The sequence below is a fragment of the Lynx rufus genome, unplaced genomic scaffold, assembly GCF_022079265.1.
Source record: "Lynx rufus isolate CCGP_SWC_20201006 ecotype Redwood Valley unplaced genomic scaffold, mLynRuf1.p SCAF_5, whole genome shotgun sequence".
Lineage (NCBI taxonomy): Eukaryota > Metazoa > Chordata > Mammalia > Carnivora > Felidae > Lynx > Lynx rufus.
The window spans coordinates 26264197-26285026 of NW_025814867.1; the positions used below are offsets into that span (position 1 = coordinate 26264197).

General features: G+C 35.7%; 1 protein-coding gene across 3 annotated transcripts in view; it reads right to left on the reverse strand.

Annotated features, from left to right (window-relative positions):
* The window catches only part of CAPN7 (calpain 7), a 42274-nt gene extending 22772 nt beyond the window's left edge, over positions 1-19502 (reverse strand). For all 3 annotated transcript variants that reach the window (XM_047099432.1, XM_047099430.1, XM_047099431.1), the window contains exons 1-9: positions 19179-19502; positions 15922-16030; positions 11553-11710; positions 10572-10639; positions 8454-8654; positions 6653-6739; positions 3364-3490; positions 2493-2578; positions 1116-1209 (exon numbers count right to left, since the gene is read on the reverse strand). In XM_047099432.1, coding sequence (XP_046955388.1) covers positions 1116-1209; positions 2493-2578; positions 3364-3490; positions 6653-6739; positions 8454-8654; positions 10572-10639; positions 11553-11710; positions 15922-16030; positions 19179-19280 — 1032 coding nt within the window. In that variant the 5' untranslated portion in view covers positions 19281-19502. The remainder of the gene's footprint in view (positions 1-1115; positions 1210-2492; positions 2579-3363; positions 3491-6652; positions 6740-8453; positions 8655-10571; positions 10640-11552; positions 11711-15921; positions 16031-19178) is intronic.
* Positions 19503-20830: the final 1328 nt, after the last annotated feature.

Here is a 20830-nt window from a genome sequence, read left to right on the forward strand (position 1 = left end):
AGGTAAAAATATTATTACTATCTGTAACTTTAACCTAAACCTAGAAAAAGACTCATGTTCAGTTGTAAAAGTAGAATATTATGGCTAAAAAGTATATTTAAATAAGGGAAGAGATCACCATAAATACAGTTTCTAGTTCACATTATAAAGTGATTCTGGGAAACAAGGATAGGAAGAATTTCGATCTAACACTAATATGAGAATCATGCAACTACATTTTCAAAGATTCTTCAAACAAGGAGTTAAAGATTACAGTTCAGAAAAACCATTCTCAATAATTTTAAGTAATCAGTTAGAGCAGCAGTTCTCAAAGGGTGTTCTCAGCAGCATCCGTGTCACCTGGGAACTTGTTAGAAATGCAAATTATGGCCCCACCCACAACTTCTGAACCAGAAACTCTGGGGGTGGGGCCCAAAAATCTGTTTTAACAAGCCCTGCACCTACTTCTATACACACCAAAATTTGAGTATTACTGAGCCACTGAACAACAACTCAGCTTCTCAAACTGAAAGGACTGTTTAAATGCAGATTCTCACTCAGTAGGTTCAAGGTGAGGCCTAAAATTCTGCAATTCTAGTAAGTTCCCAGGAAATGCTAATGTTGATCCACAGACTTCAGAGTAGACAAGAGCTAGAGAATCCCAACAATGCCAGGCCATCACAACAGGTTCACAGTTCTTAAAGAAACTAGTGTAATTTAAAACTGCGTATATATTTCATAAAGGAAAACATAATTCTAAAGACTTCTTAGATCTGAAGTTATGACTATACATATAAACTCTTGTGACCTAACAGATTTAGTTTTGTCTGATTTCCTTTTCTTTTTTAATCAATTAAAAACTATCAGATTAAAGTTTAAGCATTGGTAGTCATTAGCTCATTGTTACTTTCTGAAACTTTCTATAAATTTCCCGAAACCATTTTTAAAATGACTTTCTTGATTTTCAGTTTTAATTATTAACATATGATGTTATCGGTAGTAATATGCATAAAACCAGACTCAAAATCTTTTTAAATGTTTACACAAATTAACATTTCTTAATGATTCTACTCAATATTCAAAGGTGGGGAAGGGAGAGAGAGAAGGGGTTGGGGATGGGGAGAGACATTATTCACCTTTCTTGGGACACCATTGAGGTGAAGTTTTACCATATACTTTCCACATGGATTGTATTCTGGCTCACCATCCTTATTCTGAGGATAAATTATGCTTTTGTAAGAAAAATAAATATTGAAATACCAAATTAATATTCAATATAAACTACTAAGCAGGATATTATATTTTATTTAGACAGATGTCTTGGCAATTTTATAAAAATAAACTTGAGAATATTTTTCTATAATAGGCCTAGAAAAAGAATTTCATGCTTATTTAATACAAAGAACGTATCTTACGAGATCACACAACAGGGAATAAATTTCACAATACTCTGAAAAATACTAAGCTTTTAATTATGTACTCTAATAAATTTTCTACTAAGTGGATATATTTTAAGCCAGTTAAAATAATCTTCTACCACTGGCTCAAGGAAAGACCATTTCAGTTAACCAGAACTACTTAACTACAACTCTGACAGAGATAAAGTTACACAAAATTATCCAATAAGATACTTGTATCAGTATCAATTTTCTTTTACACTACATATTAATTATTTATATGATCTATTTATCCAAGATGGTAAACAGCTTGAAACTAAGGTCTGTATTTAATTCATCTTTGTAGTCTCAGGACTTACACAAAAATCACTCAGGACAAATTGCATGAAAAAATTATAACGCTTAATTTTTACAATGAATGATTTTAAGCTAATAAAACTTTTAAAAATTGAGAAAAAAAGTATTTTGGTAACATTTCAGGACACTCTAAAGCAGTTCTAGCCAACAGAAATATTTTATATTTTTCAGTAGGATATTAAGTTAAAAAGGTGAGATTTTAATATATTTTATTTAACTGAACTTATCCAAAATGCTATTTCAATGTGTTATCACTATAAAAATTTGAGATATTTTCCAATTTTATATTTTTTTGTGCTTTGTTTTCAAAAATCTGATGCATTTTACACTTAACCCATTTTGATTCAGACTAGCCCATTTCAAGTATTCAATATCCACATGTGGCTAGTGGCTACCATAGAGTATAATTATACATGACATAATTTTATTTTACCAATTTACCAATTTCATTTACTTCAAAATATACTTATTTCATATATATGTATATGTATATATATGTGTGTGTATATATATATATATATATATACACACACACACACACACATATATATATATATATATATTTAACACACATGCATATGTTCTTAGACTATTTTAGGGAACCTTTCCACATTCACAAATCATCTGCTTAACACATAAGGTCACATATTCTAGTGAAATGCCTTCTTCACTTTCTATGCAGGTAAGACCTAAGCTATTAATTTCTAGTTAAGAAACAATTACATGAAAAGGGCTAAAGGGACAAATACAAAATTTTACCTGGTAATCAACTTCTTATTAAATCGTCTTTCATAAGCTGCACTGATAGCCAGTGATGCCACAAAGGAACAATCTGATACTATTGTCTGTTAATAAGAATTTATTAATATATCAATTCATTCATTCATGTAATTTCAACATTATTTAATCACTGTACCTAAGCACCAATTTTTTATACGGAGTACCCTAACTGTTGCTTGAATACTAAAATAATAAATAGAAATGCTAGGCTGCCAACTCATACAAATTTTCTTCAAACGAATTCTAGAAAAACTAAGGTATTTCAATAAAGTTAATTTAGAATACATATGAATGATGTATTTCTTACATGGATAAAAGCATACTTCACCAAATCCACACATTTTTAATGATAATTTAAAGGTATTTTAAAAAATGGTTTATTATCATATTACCAATTAAAGTGAACACGCACATGAAAAGATTCTTGAATCATAATATTTTAGGACCATTGTTTTTATACCAATTGGAAGATATCTGTACGTCAATGCAAAACTTTTATTAATAAAGCTTGCAATAAAGCCATATTGTTGTTCTGCCACTGAAGTGTTTTTAATAAGCCTAATATCTCCCTTTTCAAAAAATATATATTCTCTTATCAAAGGTGATGTTCAGATCTTCAACTTTCTCATCTGTAAGAACATATTGATAAACAGGGTCTATATAAAAATCTGTAACTGCTCAAAACACTTACTTATATTATCCCAGTATGTCTAAGTCAAAGTGTGCAGAATAATCTTTCCAATTATACTCATGCACCTCAGTATATAATAAAAACTAAGAAAAAACCCAAATCTACATTTAAATTACTTCAAAATGTTAGCTTTCATATAAAATTATATAAAATATTTACCTGCTTTATGCTAAAACTGGACACAGTATAAATCATTGTAGGATTGTTGGTGAGGTCTTCTGGTCGTACCCATTTGGAAAATGTAGCTTTTTGTTTAGGTGATAACGGTAGCTTGCCCCATCTATCACTGAGGTAATAATAAAAATTAAATACTACTACTAATAACAAAATTAATCTTTAAAAATAACACAAAAACAAAATTAAATTTCCTAGAGATTTTTTAGGGGGGAGGTATAATGATCATAGCTATGCTTGTACCATCCTAAAATACTGCTTTAAGAATATAACTTAAAAGTTTAATGTAGCATTGTTATATTCAAGGAATTCAGTTTCAATAAAATGGAGCCATTAATTACAATACAAACTGATTCAAATCAAAGGGACCTAGGAAGCTACAGATCCTTACCGTGGCTCGACAGACTCTTCTCTGCAAGGCTAATGTTTAGAGTAGCTAATTACTAAGTAATAACCACGTGTTAGGCATCATGCTAAAGTATTTTACATACGCTATTCATTTAACCTTTAAAACAATTCCATTAAAGCAAGTATTTTTGTAAAAGGCTTAAAGTGATTAACTTGCCAAGGTCACACAGCTAAAAAGTGGCAGAAGTGGTATTTGAATCCAGGTCTCTGGTGCCAAATCCACCATTCTTATCCATTACCCTCTAACTCACTGTGTGTTGGGAATACACTGTGTAGAATTCCTCTAAAATTAATGTATAGCACAAAATAAAAAACATCTACCTTTCCTTAAACCTCTTCTAGAAGAAGGGTAACAGTCTTCAGGTTTCTTAAGATTTCTAGGATAATACAAAGTTTATGATATGCAAACTGAAGCAAATATGCTTTTTGCAGAAAGTGTTGATACTAGGCAAAAGGAGGTTCTGTGATCAGGTGTGATCTACAAACTCCTACATTGTTTTTTTTCATTAGAGGACATCTGTAAATGTTTAATAAACCAAGGTTTATGTAAATTTCTTAGACTATCATATAACACTTCTCAAACTTTTTGATGATCGTCTCATAGAACCACTGGTGTTCTAGGTAACATTTTGGTACCTGAGTAGTTAACAGTAGCTGAATGTTAATGGAAAATGAGCTGAATGAATTAAGAAGAATTTAAAGACAGCCATCACAAAATTTTAGGGGAAAATATAAAGTTAATTCAAATCCATAGTTTAATCACTTTGTATTAACCTGCCATATGAGAACAGAGTAAATCCAAGATTCCTTAATATCCGATCTCTCAAAAGTCCCCACAGTTATCAAATTCAATGTTTTCTTATAACTTTAATCACTCAATCTTTCTAGCCAAAGATTTACAAATTGTGGAGCCCTTCTTCATTAGTCTGTTACCTGTGAATTTTGAAATATTTACTGTTACTTTTTCTTCTGATTACTGGAGCATAATTTAATTAAAGTAGACATGTTCTCTGTCCTTATGAAATTTATAATCCACCGTGGAAGCCTGGCATTAAACAAGTAATCTTATACAAAACATGTAAATATTCCAACTGTGACCAGTGTTATGCCTAAATTAAGGGAATTTGCATGGTGTTACATTTTAGTGTTTCAATTATAAGCATTTTCCCATGTTACTTAATTTCTTGAAAACATGTTGTTCATCGTTGTATAGTATTTGTCTTAAAGACTTTCTGTTGCATGAGCACTAAAAACATGATTTATCTTAACTTGTTACACAAAAACTGGAACTGCAAGTTTACATCTCTACTTGGACATAACCATTTAAGAATATATTAGAATAATTGATTCACACGTTCACAATTACAATATTGATGAATATCTTTTATATCAATTTTTTACTACATCCATACTTTTCAGAAATGGTTTCCTGAAGTGAAATTATTGTTCAAAGGGATACATTTTTTGTTTTCTTGTGTATTGTAAACACTTTGAAGTGTCTGAAATGTACAACCAAATTTTGTAATATAATTTAGCATTTAACAAAGTAATTATTTTTCTACCAGTTAACCCTTATTATATTAACAACATAACAAGCACCAGTAAGTGCTTTGTATTTTATTGACTAATTACAGTAACACTATGAGGCAGATTCTACTATTATTTTAAAATCTGAGACAGATTTAACAACTTGCCCAGCATCATACAGGATATGAAACTGGATAGTCTGGCTCTAGAATTTGTGTGCCCTTAACATCGATCAATACTATAGAACCTCTCAGATATAAAAATGTCTCAGACTCTAATCAGTAACCAGCATCACATGGTTGAGTGCAAAAACTTAGGTTGATAACCCATTGGCTTGGAGATATCTAACTTTTGCCCATCCAAGAATAACAAAACACTAGAAAATGGGAAAGAGCCCTTTTGTTCTTTATAGAGCCTTTTACATATTCTGTATATAGTAAACAATCAACTCTGATTTTTTTCTGGTAAGTATAACAAGCTCATTGCAAAAATTTTGAAAAATTTTAAAAAATTAAATCACCCAATTTTCCCATCAAGATAACCACTGTAAATACTGGATGTGTACCTTTATATCTTTTTTCTACATCTCTATAAATACAAAAAAAAAAGGAAAAATACACATACAACATCCAAATTTTTTCTTTTTTAATTTACTACACTGCAAGCGTTTTCCCTACATCTTTCAAAGATGCGTTTTTTATTGGTAGCATAAACATTTACTATAACATAGATGAGCCATTAATTTAATCATTTCCATATTTTTGGATAGTTTGTTTCAATAATTTTTTGCTCTCACAGATGTTTTGATGAATGCTCTTATTATACACATATTTAGTCAAATCTTTATTTCCTTAGGATTAGTAGAAGCCAGGAGTCATGAACCAAATAACATTTTTAAGGCTCTTAATATAAGTTGCCACAGTGCTGGAAGGCTGTGCTAACCAACACTTTCAAAATTAACCCTTTCTTGAACTGGATTTTAGTAAACAATGACACTGTCATTCTGTAACTTTTCCATTCAATTTCTTTACTGACTTTGTTGTTGGGATTCAAACACCAATTTGACAAACATTTACTGAGGGCTTACTCTGTGCCAGGTACTGTGCTAGTGTAATGGTAGGCAAAAGGAGATTCGTACGTACCTATTACCAGGCAAATGACAACAGAGATACTCTTGCTATGTTGCCTTACCTTTTTCTCACAGCTATACCTCTCTTCCAAATTTTTATTACAAATTATAATTTCAAGGCTGTGAATTAAGTTGGATTTCAGAGTATGGAAAAACTACAGAAAAATTAAAATGATCTTGGAAGTAGAAATTACAATAGTACTTACTTACCAAAAAGGCATTGGATAGGCAAAACGTTCCCTCAGATCAATACTCATGAAAGGAACATATTCTATACCATTTATTTTTGATGTTGTCCTATAAAGCACAAGAAAAAAACTCTAATTGTTCAAGTTTATCTTAACTACCAATCTCATTTAAACGCCTTAAAATTATATGACAAGGTATGGCGCTGTAGTAAAATTAAAGTGACAATCTCATACTGTTGATATCTTTATTTTAATATCATTTTCACAAAATAGTTGAATACCAAAAAATAACTGATTCAGTTCAATTCAGTGAGAGTTATCCTTTTAAAACTAACACCCTTCACAACTAAACCATGGTCTCAAGATAAGCCTATACTAAAGGTACCAAAAGTATCCCTGACACCAGGACACAAAACTTAGGCTTCTATCCTAAGCCCAAAGGGAGAAAGTGATCACTTAGTTATTTTGGAACTTAAAAAACATGACATTTACAATTCTGAAAAATATGTCCTTCAGATTTTCTGGTTATGAGCATGAGTGATGGGTAGTGCAAGAAGGAAGCTATGGTCGTTGACAAATTAAAGAAATGTGGTTTGTAGCAGCTTTGGATATTTTGTGTATATGTTTATTTGTATGTAACAACTATTCTCTTCTTCTGTTTCTTTCCCTCATTTTATTTAGAAGTAGTTTCAGGGTAGCTTCACAATTTAGTCTTTAGGTAATAATATTCAGTGAGACTGTGACTGACCTTGAGGACTGGTTAATAATACAGTGAGCAATGGATACAATGACTGTATTCTCATTTTGAGAGGATGAGAACTTTTCACCTGTATAAAGGATAGCTGAATTCTGTTAGGTAGAAATGGTAGAGTTGTTTTGTTGTAGCATGAAATTCAAATGTGTGTAGAAAGGAGCATATGGATGCTGAGTGGCCTCAGTGTCGGACTGTTACTTATGGTCTCTCAACTCCAAAACCACCCTTCTTTGTCCTGTGTGTTGTATTGGTTCATGTGCAATTGTTCTAGGCAAAATGAGTCACATTAGTAGAAGAATGAAAATCTTCAGGAAGAAAAAAAAGAAAACTGCCTTCTGGTGGCTGTTGCAAACAAAGGAAGCCTTTCAGTTCAATTTTAGGAAATTAAAAGTGAGACTACATGACTTGAACAGTTATGAGCACTTTGGATCTCCTCCAACTGAAGAAAAGCCACACTGGCTTTAGCCCATCTACACTGGCTCATAACACAATCACAAGGATTTCCACAACTTTGTTGTTTTGCATTTTTAATATCCCCTGAGGCTGCTTCCAGACTCTGAGTTGGCTTCCTAAACCAGGGATTGGCAAATGTTTTCTGTAAAGAACCAGACAGTACATCATTTTGGCTTTGCAATGAGGTCTCTGTCACATATTCTGTTTTTTCTTCATTTTCTTTTTTATAACCCTTTAAAGACCATTCCCTTTGCTGACCTAGGTCTAAACTATTTCAAGGTGACAACTGTTTTCCCTAATGGGCTCTGGTTACCAGTTGCATAGATTATGAGTGGTCTACCATAGCTCTATTTTATTGTTTAACCTTTTCAGTGTTCGATTTTAAAGTACGTTAGGATTTTCAGAAAGACCTACTAGAAATGCTAACACTAAAATATATGAGAACAAATTTTAACTATTTCAAGTTATGGCTATATGGCAATATAATTTATACCTGAATAAGAGCACAACACACCATAACAAAGATGTGAATACAACTCAGCGAACCTGATGAAAATTAAATTACCTGTGTTGATTAACAAAATTATTCATTACAATGAATTGTAAACTGATTTACCTGAGAACTTCTATTTCTTCTGCTGTATATCTCTGTCCTTGTGCATCACATGACTGTGGACTTATAAAGGGCTGAGGTCTTTCAAGGAAGGGACTAGTCCCTAGTGGAAAATGTGCTCTCGTTGGAGGTGGCTTTGGTTTGATATTTGTTGACTTGATTTTACATAATGGTTTTGTTAAAGGCTCACTCAATGCTTCTGCTCTATAATAGAAAAAGGTACAGAAAAACTGTTCTAGTTTTTAAGCTTTCCAGAAAATAAAATTTACTTCAAGAACCAGTCAAGCATTCCTAATGTAAAACTAGTAAGATTCATACATACCAGTCAACAGTTCACTACTTAAGCTACTTCCCAAAGTAAGATTCAGTATTTCGCTACTGATAAACATTAATTGATAATATTACTGAGAACATTAATTGAGCACTTATTGCATGTCAGATACTATGCAAAGTAAGGGGGATATAAGAATGTATAAAATGCAATCTCTCCTCTTAAGGTGTTCAGAATTTTGTGGGGAAAGAAAGACAACTGCATCAAAAGTGACAGATGCTAGAAGTATTACATGCGAGTGAACGCACGGCAGAAGACATTAACTTAATGACCGAGAAAAAAGGGTGAGTCAGGGGAGGTTTTTCTGAACTGGATGTGTGAGCCACAGAAGTCCACCTGGGGAGTGAGGGAGCATTCTAAGTAGAGAGAAGAGCACGTGCAGATGTGCAGGAGTATGAAATAGCACAACAAGTTAAAGATAACTTCAAAAGAATGGATGACGCCCCTGTGAAAAGTACAAATGAGAGGCAGGAGGAGATGAGACCAGGGCAAGAGTTGATCATGGAACGTGTCACATGATATCCAAGGAAATTGTGGCTTTGTTTTGTCAAAGGTTCAAACAGAAGTTCTTAACTTGAGGTCCACATAGGAGCTTCAGGAATCTTGTGAACACTGAAATTACATGAAATGTACATGAAAAAAATTTTATGTACATTTTTCTTAGGAAGAGGACCCATAATTTTGAACAGACCCTCAAAGAAGCCAATGACCGACCCACCCCTCTGTGCTTAGGGTGCACTCAGAGGATACCGGATGGGTTATCCACATGGGTAATAAACATCACCTATGATTCTGACTAGTGAAGTGAAAATGGAGAAGATAACTATGTGTCAAGTGCTCATACCCTCATGAATCTGGAGAGACAAACTAAATGTTAGATGATGGCAACAAAAAGGAAGGATGACTCTTATACCTCAATAAAAAAAAAAAGAAGGGCTGGGGGTGGTATAGCTACCTAGTAAGATCCTCAACAAGAGGTAATTTTATTCATACATAAATGTAATTTCCATCCTTTACTTTCATCTCTAACATTCTTTTTTAAGAGGTATAGTTCTCTTGCACAAATCTATTCATTCTCAAATACCCACTGAGCACATACTATATGTCTGGCACTCAGCTAGGTGGCTACGGCATTGAGCAAAACAGACAAAATTCTCTGCACTCACAGTTTACGTGGAGGGTTGGAGTTCAAAGGGGCACAGACATTCATAATAGACATGATAAAACTGGTAAATGTCATATACTTTAGAAAGTGGTAAGGTCTGTGGGAAAAAGAGTAAGCAAGATGAAAGTACTGGAGGAGATTCCATCTTAAATGAAATGGTTAGGGCAAAGCCTTGTTGGAAAGTTGACATCTGAGCAAAGAGTTGAAAGAGCTACAGATACTATATAATTTGGGGGTATGTATATGGATGCAGGCCAGCGCAATGTCAATTTCTCTAATTTTAATAGTAGTTCTGGAAGGCTCTCTGGAAATCTGGTACGACACAACAGAAGGAAGTCTTCCACTTCAATATCATAATCGAATCAATATCATAATCATTTTGTTTTACACATAGCAAACACTAAATAAAAAGTGTCTTGACTGATTTGTTATTTCTTGAGTTGAAAGCAGGGAACTAGAAAGAAATAAATTCACCCGGAGGAAGAAGGTCGACTTGCTCTAGATCTCAGGTTAAAGATGGACGTTTGTCACTATGAACTCTACAACACATTTAGAGACATCTGTCAAATTTAAGTAACACAGTACACTGCCATCCATGATAAGAACTTGAGTGACCAAAACTCACCTATCTAGTGCCTGTCGAGCCAACTGTTTCAGTTTATTTTGCAGAGTTTTATCAGCAGTTTCATAAGACTTAAGAGAAAGAGAGACAGACATTCTGAAGCATAATAATTTTTTTCTTTGCTTGATCCATATTTCTAAGCAGATAATTTACAACGCAATATATTTCTTCAAATAACGAGAGAATAAACCAAGATGACCATTTGTTTTCATCCTTAAAGGTATCATTTAAAACAGCATTGAAAACTTGTCACTGAGGTAAACTTTAAGACCACGTCATGTGGTAAACGAGCCACAACTGTACAAACATGGTGTCATGGAAAGCTGAGCACCAGGAGCCTCAGGAGACCAACACTCACCCCCAGTCTCAGGTTCCTACAGTATCAGGCAAGATGGTTTCCCTGGACAAAAAGCCAGTCCTCTGACAATACTGAGAACACCACTCTCTATCATTCCACCTCATCTTCCTATCAAATATACTACACTGCTCTCTCTCATGCCCTAGATGTCCCTTAAAGCTAACTGTCCCAACCAGGGTCCACAGGAAGCAGCAAAAGCCACTCAGCATATAGATTTTACATTGCAACATAATAAAGCTCTCCCAAACCACTTATTTTTTAATGTATGAAATTAAAAAAAAAATGGGGGGAGGTTTATTCTAAATTCATGGATTTGTGTTGGTGAATTCTTTCTGTAATAATTTTAGGTACCTGGGTTTAAATAGGTTAAAAAATAACACCTAAAATTAAAAACAACAACAACACTGCCTAACGATTCAATCTTAAAACTCCATTTTTTAACAAAATGTTAAAAATCTATCATTAATTATCTACTCTTCATCATCTTTTAATGAGGAGTGACTTAATTATATTTCTTAATGATACAGTAATTTTTTTTCTTAAAGGAATTGTTAAATAAAATTCACCAGTAACAGAAGAAATCTCTTTGCTTAATCCCACCAAATTTAACTAGTAGCTATACATACGGTTTTCAGACAGAGATCTACAGCTTCGGTATACAATTCTATGGCATCTTCCACATTCCCTTTTTCATCTTCGTCAAAAGCTTGTGTAACAAGGAAATGAGCACGCTCTAAGTCCAACTGATGTTTTGATTTCAAAGGATCTGCACTCTTTGACTGAACTAGGATAGGAAAAGGGCCATATAGATGAAATATTACATTTATGTGTATTTATATATATCCAGGAAACACACCACTTTAATACATTTAAGACATTTTTTATCAAAACTTTGTAATTTTTCATTTTAAAAACAAGGTCAAATAATGATCCCTAAAAACTAATTTCTCCCCTTTCAATCTGAATTTTAAGGCCTAAAAAGAAAAAAATCCCTACTTTTGTAATTCATCACATAATACACGCCAGAGACCAAAAATATCAAAAATGTATTATTTACAAAAAAAAAAAAAATTTCCCCTGAATTTATCCTTGCCAGCACTTTCTTCCTTTAAAAAATAAAACACCTGGAGTACTCCTCACATACCCCTGCCCTGCCCCAAAGACAAAACAAAAAAATTTGGAAAATGGTGATTCTAAAGAAACTCTATTTTATTTAAGGAAATTAAAACAATGTTTTTCAGTACAGACAATAATTGTGTGGCACAATATCTTAGGCCCTGATGATAAAGTTCCAGCTGTTTCCTATTCATCTGAGTCCAGGTTAAATAATCATATATTTTTATTGCTCTTTGAAATAAGTATTTGTTTGTTTTTAATATAAAGGTTTATAAGGGACTTATTTCAAGAATGTAAAAAATCTCTTACAACTAAATAATAAAAAGACAACTCCAATTTTAAAAATGAGTGTGATGATTAATCTTATCAATTTGTATCAACTCTATTGGGTGCCTAGATACTTGTCTAGACTTGGTTTCTAGGTACATCTAAGAGAGTGATTCTGAATGAAATTAACCTTTGAATTGGTAGTAAAAGCAGACTGTCTTCCCCAATGTGGGTGGGCATCAACTAATCCCCTGAGGAGCTGAAAAGAATAAAAAGGCAGAGGAAGGGAGAATTTACCCTCTCCAAATGATGGCTTTCTCTCTGTCTCTCTCTCTCTCTCTCTCTCTCATTTTTTTTTTTTTTTTTTTTTAGTCTTTTCCTGCCCCAGGGACTGGGACTTACACAATCAACTCCCTTGCCTCTCAGGCTTTTCGACTTGGACAAAACTATACCACTGGCTTTCTTAGGTCTTTCTTGCTTGCAGACTGCACATGATGGGATTTCTTAGCCTCCATAATGAGGCTCTGTTATGATTCAATTCCTTATGCTAAATATCTTTATATCCTATTGCTTCCGTTTCTCTGGAAAGCCCTGATTTACATAATAGGCAAAAGATCTGTACAACCCTTTCTCCAAAGACATTCAAATGGCCAACTGGCCCATGAGAAGATGCTCAACATTAGCCAGCAGGGAAATGCATACCAAAACCCAAGATGCCACATTTATACCCACTTGGGTGGCTAAAATTAAGAAAGACAGAAAATAATAAATGTTGGTAAGAATGTGAAGGAAATGGAACCCTCATACATTGCTGGTGGGAATAAATGGTGTTGCTACTTCGGAAAACAGTTCAGCAGTTCCTCAAAAAGTTAGACATAAAACTACCACATGACCCAGCAACTTCACTCCTGGGTATATATCAAAGAGAACTAACAATCTATGTCCACACAAAAACACACACACGTACATTCCAAACAGTATTATTCACAACAGCCAAAAGGTAGAAGCAAGACAACGTCCATCAACTGATGAATCGATAAACAACATATGGTATAATGACACAATGGCTTTATTATTCAGCCATAAAAAGGAATGAAGTGTTGACACATACTACAACACGGATAAACCCTGAAAACTTTAATGCTAAAGGAAAGAAGTCAGACACAAAAGGCTACATACTGGATGACTCTATTTACATGAAATGTCCAGAACAGGCAACTCCATGGAGATACAAAGTAGGTTAGTGTAGTGGCTGCTAGAGGACAGTGGGTGGGAGGAATGGAGAGGGGGTGACTGCTAATGGATAAGAGGTTTCCTTTGGGGCAACAAAAATGTTCTACAATTAGCAGTGATGGCTGCACAACTCTGGAAATATACTAAAAACCACTGAACTGTATACTCTAAAAAGGTGAATCTTATGGTAAGTGAATTACAGCTCAATAAAGCTGTTATTTAAAAAAAAAAAAAAAGCTTCACATTTTCTCTCTTAAAGGTATGGTGGCAACTTTTTAGAACTTTAACACCTCTCTGAAGCATATACTCATCCCACTTACAAAATGAAGACACAAAGTTCAAAAATGTTAAAATATCTAGCCCAAAGTTTCCCAGTCACACATGACTGACATTTTCACCTGGATAATTCTTTGCTGTAGACTGTCCTCTGCATCGGAGGATCTTTAGTAAGATCTCTGGCCTTTACCCAACTAGTTGCCATAGTATACTTCCCACCTCTCCCTATTCTAAAACCCCAAAAATCTCTCCAGACACTGCCCAAAATCTTCTGAGGTACAAAACTGTTCCCAGTTGAGATGGACTGATCTAGCCTAAGGTCTTGCAGCTACAAGCTACAATTTAGATCTTTTAATTCTAAATCTTGAGCTCTTTATACTATACTGGTGAATTTCAAACTGTGTTACCCTTCCCCACCCAGAAATCAACTTATCCCTCAAGAGTCCCCGGTCAGCAAAACTTGTTTTACACATTGTCTGAAATGTTCACCTGAAAAGGATTCTTTTGCTTAAAATAATAATTAATCCATTGGATTCTCTACAAATTATACTTCATTTGTTGAACAAAGAGGGTCAAAAAGCTAGCAAAACAATTAAGGTACGCTATGCTTTAAAAATCCTTTTGAACTTTACTTCTGTTTCACTGGCAAACCTTTATTCCTCAAGAGATTAGAGTTGTCACAATCCATGCCTGAATATCACATTTAAAAATATCTTATTTATAAACTCATTTGGCTGGGAAGACAGAGTTACTTTGAATTTCATGTTATTTTGACTACATGAATCAGCAGAACTTTGTATTAATTGAGGCCCTAATACACAGGCAGTTGACTTTTCAATACATGCAATTTCTGGGCACTGTCTTAAACTAAACTACCTCGTCCTTAAGAGGATTATCCTAACAAGAAATCCAATGATGGGATCTACTTTTTCCTAGCCATGTGCTAATAACTGCTCTGATCTACTGAGAACAAGTGATGGAAAACAGCACAAAGTCCAGCACGGAATGCTAAATAAAGATTCCTCTAAGCTGCTTGTGGTTTTATTACAGGGTCACAGAAGAAAAGGGGTAAGAAGAGCTCTTAGTGAGATGAATCCATTTTTAAGGCAAAATATCAGTAGGTTACCACTTCCTTTTCTACCATGTCAACAGCAGATTTTGACAGCAGCCACATACCTCTAACAAAACTGTGATCATTAAGCCTGTGTGCTTGTGTCACAGCATTTGCCATGCTGTTTACTATAAAAGTAAATACAAGTTGTTCCAGGTATCAACTTACATGTTGGTTTCCAAGATATGGCTTAAAAAAAGAGTTTAGTTAAGGTCTTGAGGTTGAGGATACTGATATAGAAGAGATTATGAACATGCTGCTGAAGTCGTTAACACTGGAGACATAACCCCTGAACAATGAAGAGGTTAGGGGCACTGACAGAAATCCGCATGTAACTTTTGACTCCCCCAAAACTTAACTACTAATAGCCTACTGCTCACTGGAAGCCTTACAAGTTGATAAACACATATTTTAAATATGTGTTATATACTATGTTCTTACAATAAAGTAAGCTAGACAAAAGAAGATGTTATTAAGAAAATCATAAGAAAATATATTCACAGTACCATAAAAAAAGTCTGTGTGTAAGTGGGCCTACACAGTTCAAACCCCTGTTTGTTCAAGGGTCAACTGAAGTCATTTAATCTTAATACCAGGAGAGGGCATGTGACAGATATTTAAAAAGTAGACTTTAACAGGGTCCTAATCCTGACTCTGCCACTGATACAGTTTAAATATAGGTAATTCAGTATCTCTGTACTCCTGAGAAATTAGAGGAGACTGGACTATATTATCCCTAAGTTTCCTATTCACAGATCTATCACTTATTTCCATATTATGACTTATAAAGACATGACTACCAAAAAAGAAATGAGCAGCAAGAGTGAAGATCAAGACGCAATGATGAAAATGAAAAGGAAAGAGAAACATAGGGGGCTAATATAACACTATATATGTCAACTATACTTAATAAAAATTAAAAAAAGAGAAACATGGGGGAAAGGATGTGATGAGAGAAGGAAAAAAATGACATTTAGTAGTCCTTTACTAACCTGCTGAATGCAAAGCCTGAACTCTTTCCAGATACTCATTTATTTTTTCTTGAATATGTTCCAGGCTTGATCCTGCCATCTCAGCATAAATTAAGGCTTGTGCAGCTTCCTAAAAAAAATAAAAATAAAAAAAATAAAAAATCAAAGGAATCTAATAAATGAATTACAATTTGAATTTTCTCTACCACTTTCTAACTCACTACTGCTTTCTATAAATGACAAAATAAGGTCTTTAAGACAGTAGTAAGTGGGTTTTATATAATCCCCCGATACCTTTTCTTCAGTTCTCAATTTTTTCATACTGTTAAAAATTTATGAACTCGGGGCGCCTGGGTGGCGCAGTCGGTTGAGCGTCCGACTTCAGCCAGGTCACGATCTCGCGGTCCGGGAGTTCGAGCCCCGCATCAGGCTCTGGGCTGATGGCTCAGAGCCTGGAGCCTGTTTCCGATTCTGTGTCTCCCACTCTCTCTGCCCCTCCCCCATTCATGCTCTGTCTCTCTCTGTCCCAAAAATAAACGTTGAAAAAAAAAAATTAAAAAAAAAATTTATGAACTCAAATATGAGATTATAAACATTTTCTCAGGATAGCTGTACTTCTACGTTTTCTGCTTTCCTTTTTTATGCACTAGGTCAGACTTAAAATTATATACCTTGAAAATATGAATTAGGCCTGAAAAGCATTAGAATAAGTATATAATAATAATACTGGTTATTACTGGTTCATACTAATAGGCTAATGATAACTAAAAAAATTAAGTGTCAAAAAAAGACTAAGAAATTATAAAGCTTAGGGTGCCTTGCTGGCTCAGTCAGTAGAGTATGTGACTCCTGATCTCAAGGTTCTAAGTTTGAGCCCCTTGTTGAATGTTGAGATTAAAAATTAAAAAAAAAGGGGGGGGGAATTATAAAGGTTAAATATCTCACAGTGGAAAATCTTTTTTTCCATGTAAAATATTGCCAAAGGGTGACACATTTTTTTTAAACTTTATTTTGAGACAGAGAGAGAGAGAGATCATGCCAGCTGGAGGGACAGACTGAGAGAAAGAATCCCAAGCAGCACTATGCAGAGCTGGAACTCAGGAACAGTGAGATCGTGACCTGACCCTAAATCAAGGGTCGGACTCTTGACTGAGCCACCTAGGTGCCCTAGGTGCCCTTTTAAATCTATTTTAAAGCAGATTTCAGTTGTACGGAATCAACGTATTTTAATTAAGAAAATCTGCATTCATCTTCCAGTTCTTTTAATACTCCGATAGCCAGTTATGCTGTGGCTAGTTCTCCCCATTACCATTTTAGGATAACAGGTTACAAATGCTATGGCGAGAAGGACCATAAAGAGATTTCTCCAAGCAACACCTTCCTAGCAATAACCTAAGCATGTGCACTTTGCAGAGGCTGTTGCCAAACTGTCTGGATCCAAAGAAGCCAGCTATCTACTGAACAAAACTTTCTGAATACAGTTAGTGGAGCAGGGGTTGTTTCACTGAACTTAACAAAATCAGTAAGAAGAGGATGGTTTTGATCCATGTGAAAATTTATTGAAAGGCTGTGGGGGGTAAGGAAGATGATTTCCTCAGATTCTGTAACTCAAACATTTCATAGGAGAAAGAAAATTTTACATGTAAACATTAAATATTTTATGTACTATTATCTAAATACAACATAGTTTATCTCAAACTGATGTTATATATGTATAAATATATATTTCATACCTCCAATTATCTTGCATGTAAATACTGATTTTCAAATAATTATCTGGCTTAAAAGAAATAAAGCCAACTAAAAACTTGCTGGTATCAGTTTTTATTCATTTAATCTATATTTGAAAATGACAACTAAGGAATCCCTCACACAACAGTATGAAGACAGAAAATGCTAAATATCTGGTAAAGTTTACATAAACAGTTCCTAGAAGCACAACCACTTTTCTGACTTTCTCAAGGATATAAAATTCTTCATGCATGCAATCTTACAGCAAAATAAGAGGCACTGGTGTAGTATTTTCTTTTGCTTTAGACAAAGCTGTTTCATATGGCACTATTTTAACCTATGAATATCTGTCAGTTATTTCACAAAAGTAAAACACATTTAATTTTAAACACATACCACCTTCGCGAAATTGTTCAAAAAAAAAGTCCAAAAGGAATGATTCTGAAACACACCAAAAGTCTCTAAATATGGATTATTACATGAAGGCAATAAAATAATAATCTGAGAAAAGCAAACCACACATTACTGATAGCAAACACGTTTATATATAAAAAAAAATTCCTACTACTGGTATGATCAAAGTCCGACATTCTTTCTTTAAAAAAAAAAAAACAAACAAAAAGATGACTGTATCACGAGGATACAGCTACCTCCACTAGGAAGCAGAGGCCATGGCTAAGAGCTGGAGGAGTGTATTTGCAAATCCTCAGGACCGGAGAGCAGAGAGTGGGCTGTAGAAGGTCGTATTCTTTAATTATTCCGCCCCCGGTAATTTAGGAATAAACTGCCAAGAAATGTGTAAAGCGTTAGTTATAAGGAGATTAACCGCACCAATACTTATGATGCTGAAAAATCAGAATGAACCTAAATGTCCATTAGTCTGTAAATAAATTATGGCACATCCACACAATGGAATACTACGCATCTGTCGTTAATAAGATTAAACAAGCAACTTTAATGACTTTTTAAAAGCTCAAATACAAAGAACAGGCTAAAATACTATAAACAGTACAATCCAAGTTTGTCTTGTACAGAGAAGCTGAATCACTGTGTTGTTCACCCGAAACTCATGTAACGTTCCACGTCAACTATACTCGCTTTTTTTAAACGTGTGTACGTGCATACGCGTAAACAAGCACAAAGACGAATGCTCCGGTAAGAGACGTGTTATTCTTCTTTAAAACTTTATTTTCTTCAACGAACATGCATTATTTCAGTGTTTATCAGAGACCACTTCCCACTAGCCATAAATCAGAACCAAATGACAGCGAGAATTAGCTGGCTACTTAACAACCCATGCCTAACTACTGCTGCCATACGTAGCTCAACGGTGGACACTGGCCATCCAAGACTGTAACCAGAGAAGTGGTGGCTCCCAAGCCGCAACCAAACCCGCCCACGGTGGCAGGAGCCCGGGTGGCCTCTCCCCTGCAAAGGAGCGCAACAGAGCAGGAAGAGGGAAAAGCAAAGCTCAGTGGGCCTGGCCGCCGCGGCACCTGGACCCGCCCCCTGGCTTCATAAACAGTGCAGCGATTCCCCCGCTCTACCTTGTAGTAAAACACAGCCTCGGAGTAGCGACCTTCGTGGTCGCGCTGCACCGCCAGCCGGGCGAACTGCACGGCGTCCCGCTCCAGCGCCGTGGCGTCCATGGCGCCAAGGCCCGGCACCGGCGGAGGGAGGGAGGGAAAACCTGACGAACGAAGGCTCCTGGCCGACCTCCGCACAGGCCGGGAGGCGGACTCGAGAACGCCGCCAAAAGAGCAGCAAAGTTTATTTTCAGTGACTGAGGGAGGAGAGCGGGTCTTCCCAGCCCGGGTCCGCGGCTACACCGAGCCGCCTCAACGCCGCGCCGGCTCCCAGCCTGTACGGCCGCCCCACTTCTCGGCCACCGCATTTCCCCCGTCCCGCCCACCGGCTCCACTGCGCAGGCGCAGCCCGACCCTCGGGAGTTTCTCGGGAGATGGGGCGGCCGAGGCCGGGCTCGCGGGAGTACGTGGGTGATAGGCGGGGCCTGGCCTGCGCGGCGGCGGCGCGCACGTGATCGCCAAGGCTCCGGGAATTGGGCAGGCGAAAGCAGAGTGGAGTCCGGGTGGCACACCTCCCCTTGGTTTGCGGGGGTGTGGCAATGCCTACGGCGGCTGTTGCTGGCAACGCTAGGCAGGAGCGGCGCATGCGCCTTAGGGAGCTGTTTTCTCCACAATGTGTAAAGGTGGGGGAAGCGTAAAGGGCCATGGAAGAACAGTTTCCAGAGTCATCTGGACCGATTTCTTAAAAATTAGGGACGTAAAATAGGACATAGGATTCTCTTAAGGTACCCTTTAATAGCATTTATTTTCTACCAACTCAATCATAACCCTATATAGCACCCCCACCGTGTGTGATATTGGTTGAATTGTCAACAAACAAGGTGATTTATCTTCACTTGTACTTATCCTTTGTTCAACTCAATGCTGTTGTAATTAATGGCTTAATTAGGTGGTTATTTGATTAATGTCTTTCTCACGTGGCAGTATGGATGAAAGTCGAAATTCAATCATGATGATTCAAAGCAGCAAGACGCCAGAGTACATATTGCATGGTTCTGTTCATAAGAAACACTGGAAAGGACAAGTCTAATCAATAATGCTAGAAATCAATAATTGGGGAGGGATACAAGGGAAACTTGGGATAATGGAAATTTTTTATGTCTTTTATGTCTTTTTACGTGTGCCAAAATGTAAACGTTTGTCAAAACCCATTAAAGTCTACGTTTTACATGTGTGATACAATGTTTTTCTTAACACCTTAATAAATTTTTTTTTTTAGTCATAGTCTTTATTTAAATGGAACTTTCCATAGTTTCTTTAATTCTTCACATTTAGTGACGTTAATAGTAACTATCAAACTGGGCTGTTGTAAAAAGCACAAGAGTTGGACGCTGCGTGGAACAAAGATAGTTCTCGTCACTAGCTACTATATACAGTTTTATAACTGAAGCAGGGATGTCTTCTGTCTTTACCAGTTTTATGGTAATACTGAACACAAGCCTTGATCCACAGCAGGTGTTTAGCAAGTATTGTCAAACATGAATGAATGAACTCCCCTACTAAATATATTCAATGTGCCCTCCCCCATCTTGATTACTGAAGAATGAAATATAAATTCCTTAGCACAGATTAGAAGGTCCTTCAGAACATGACCTCAGGCCATATTCCCAAGG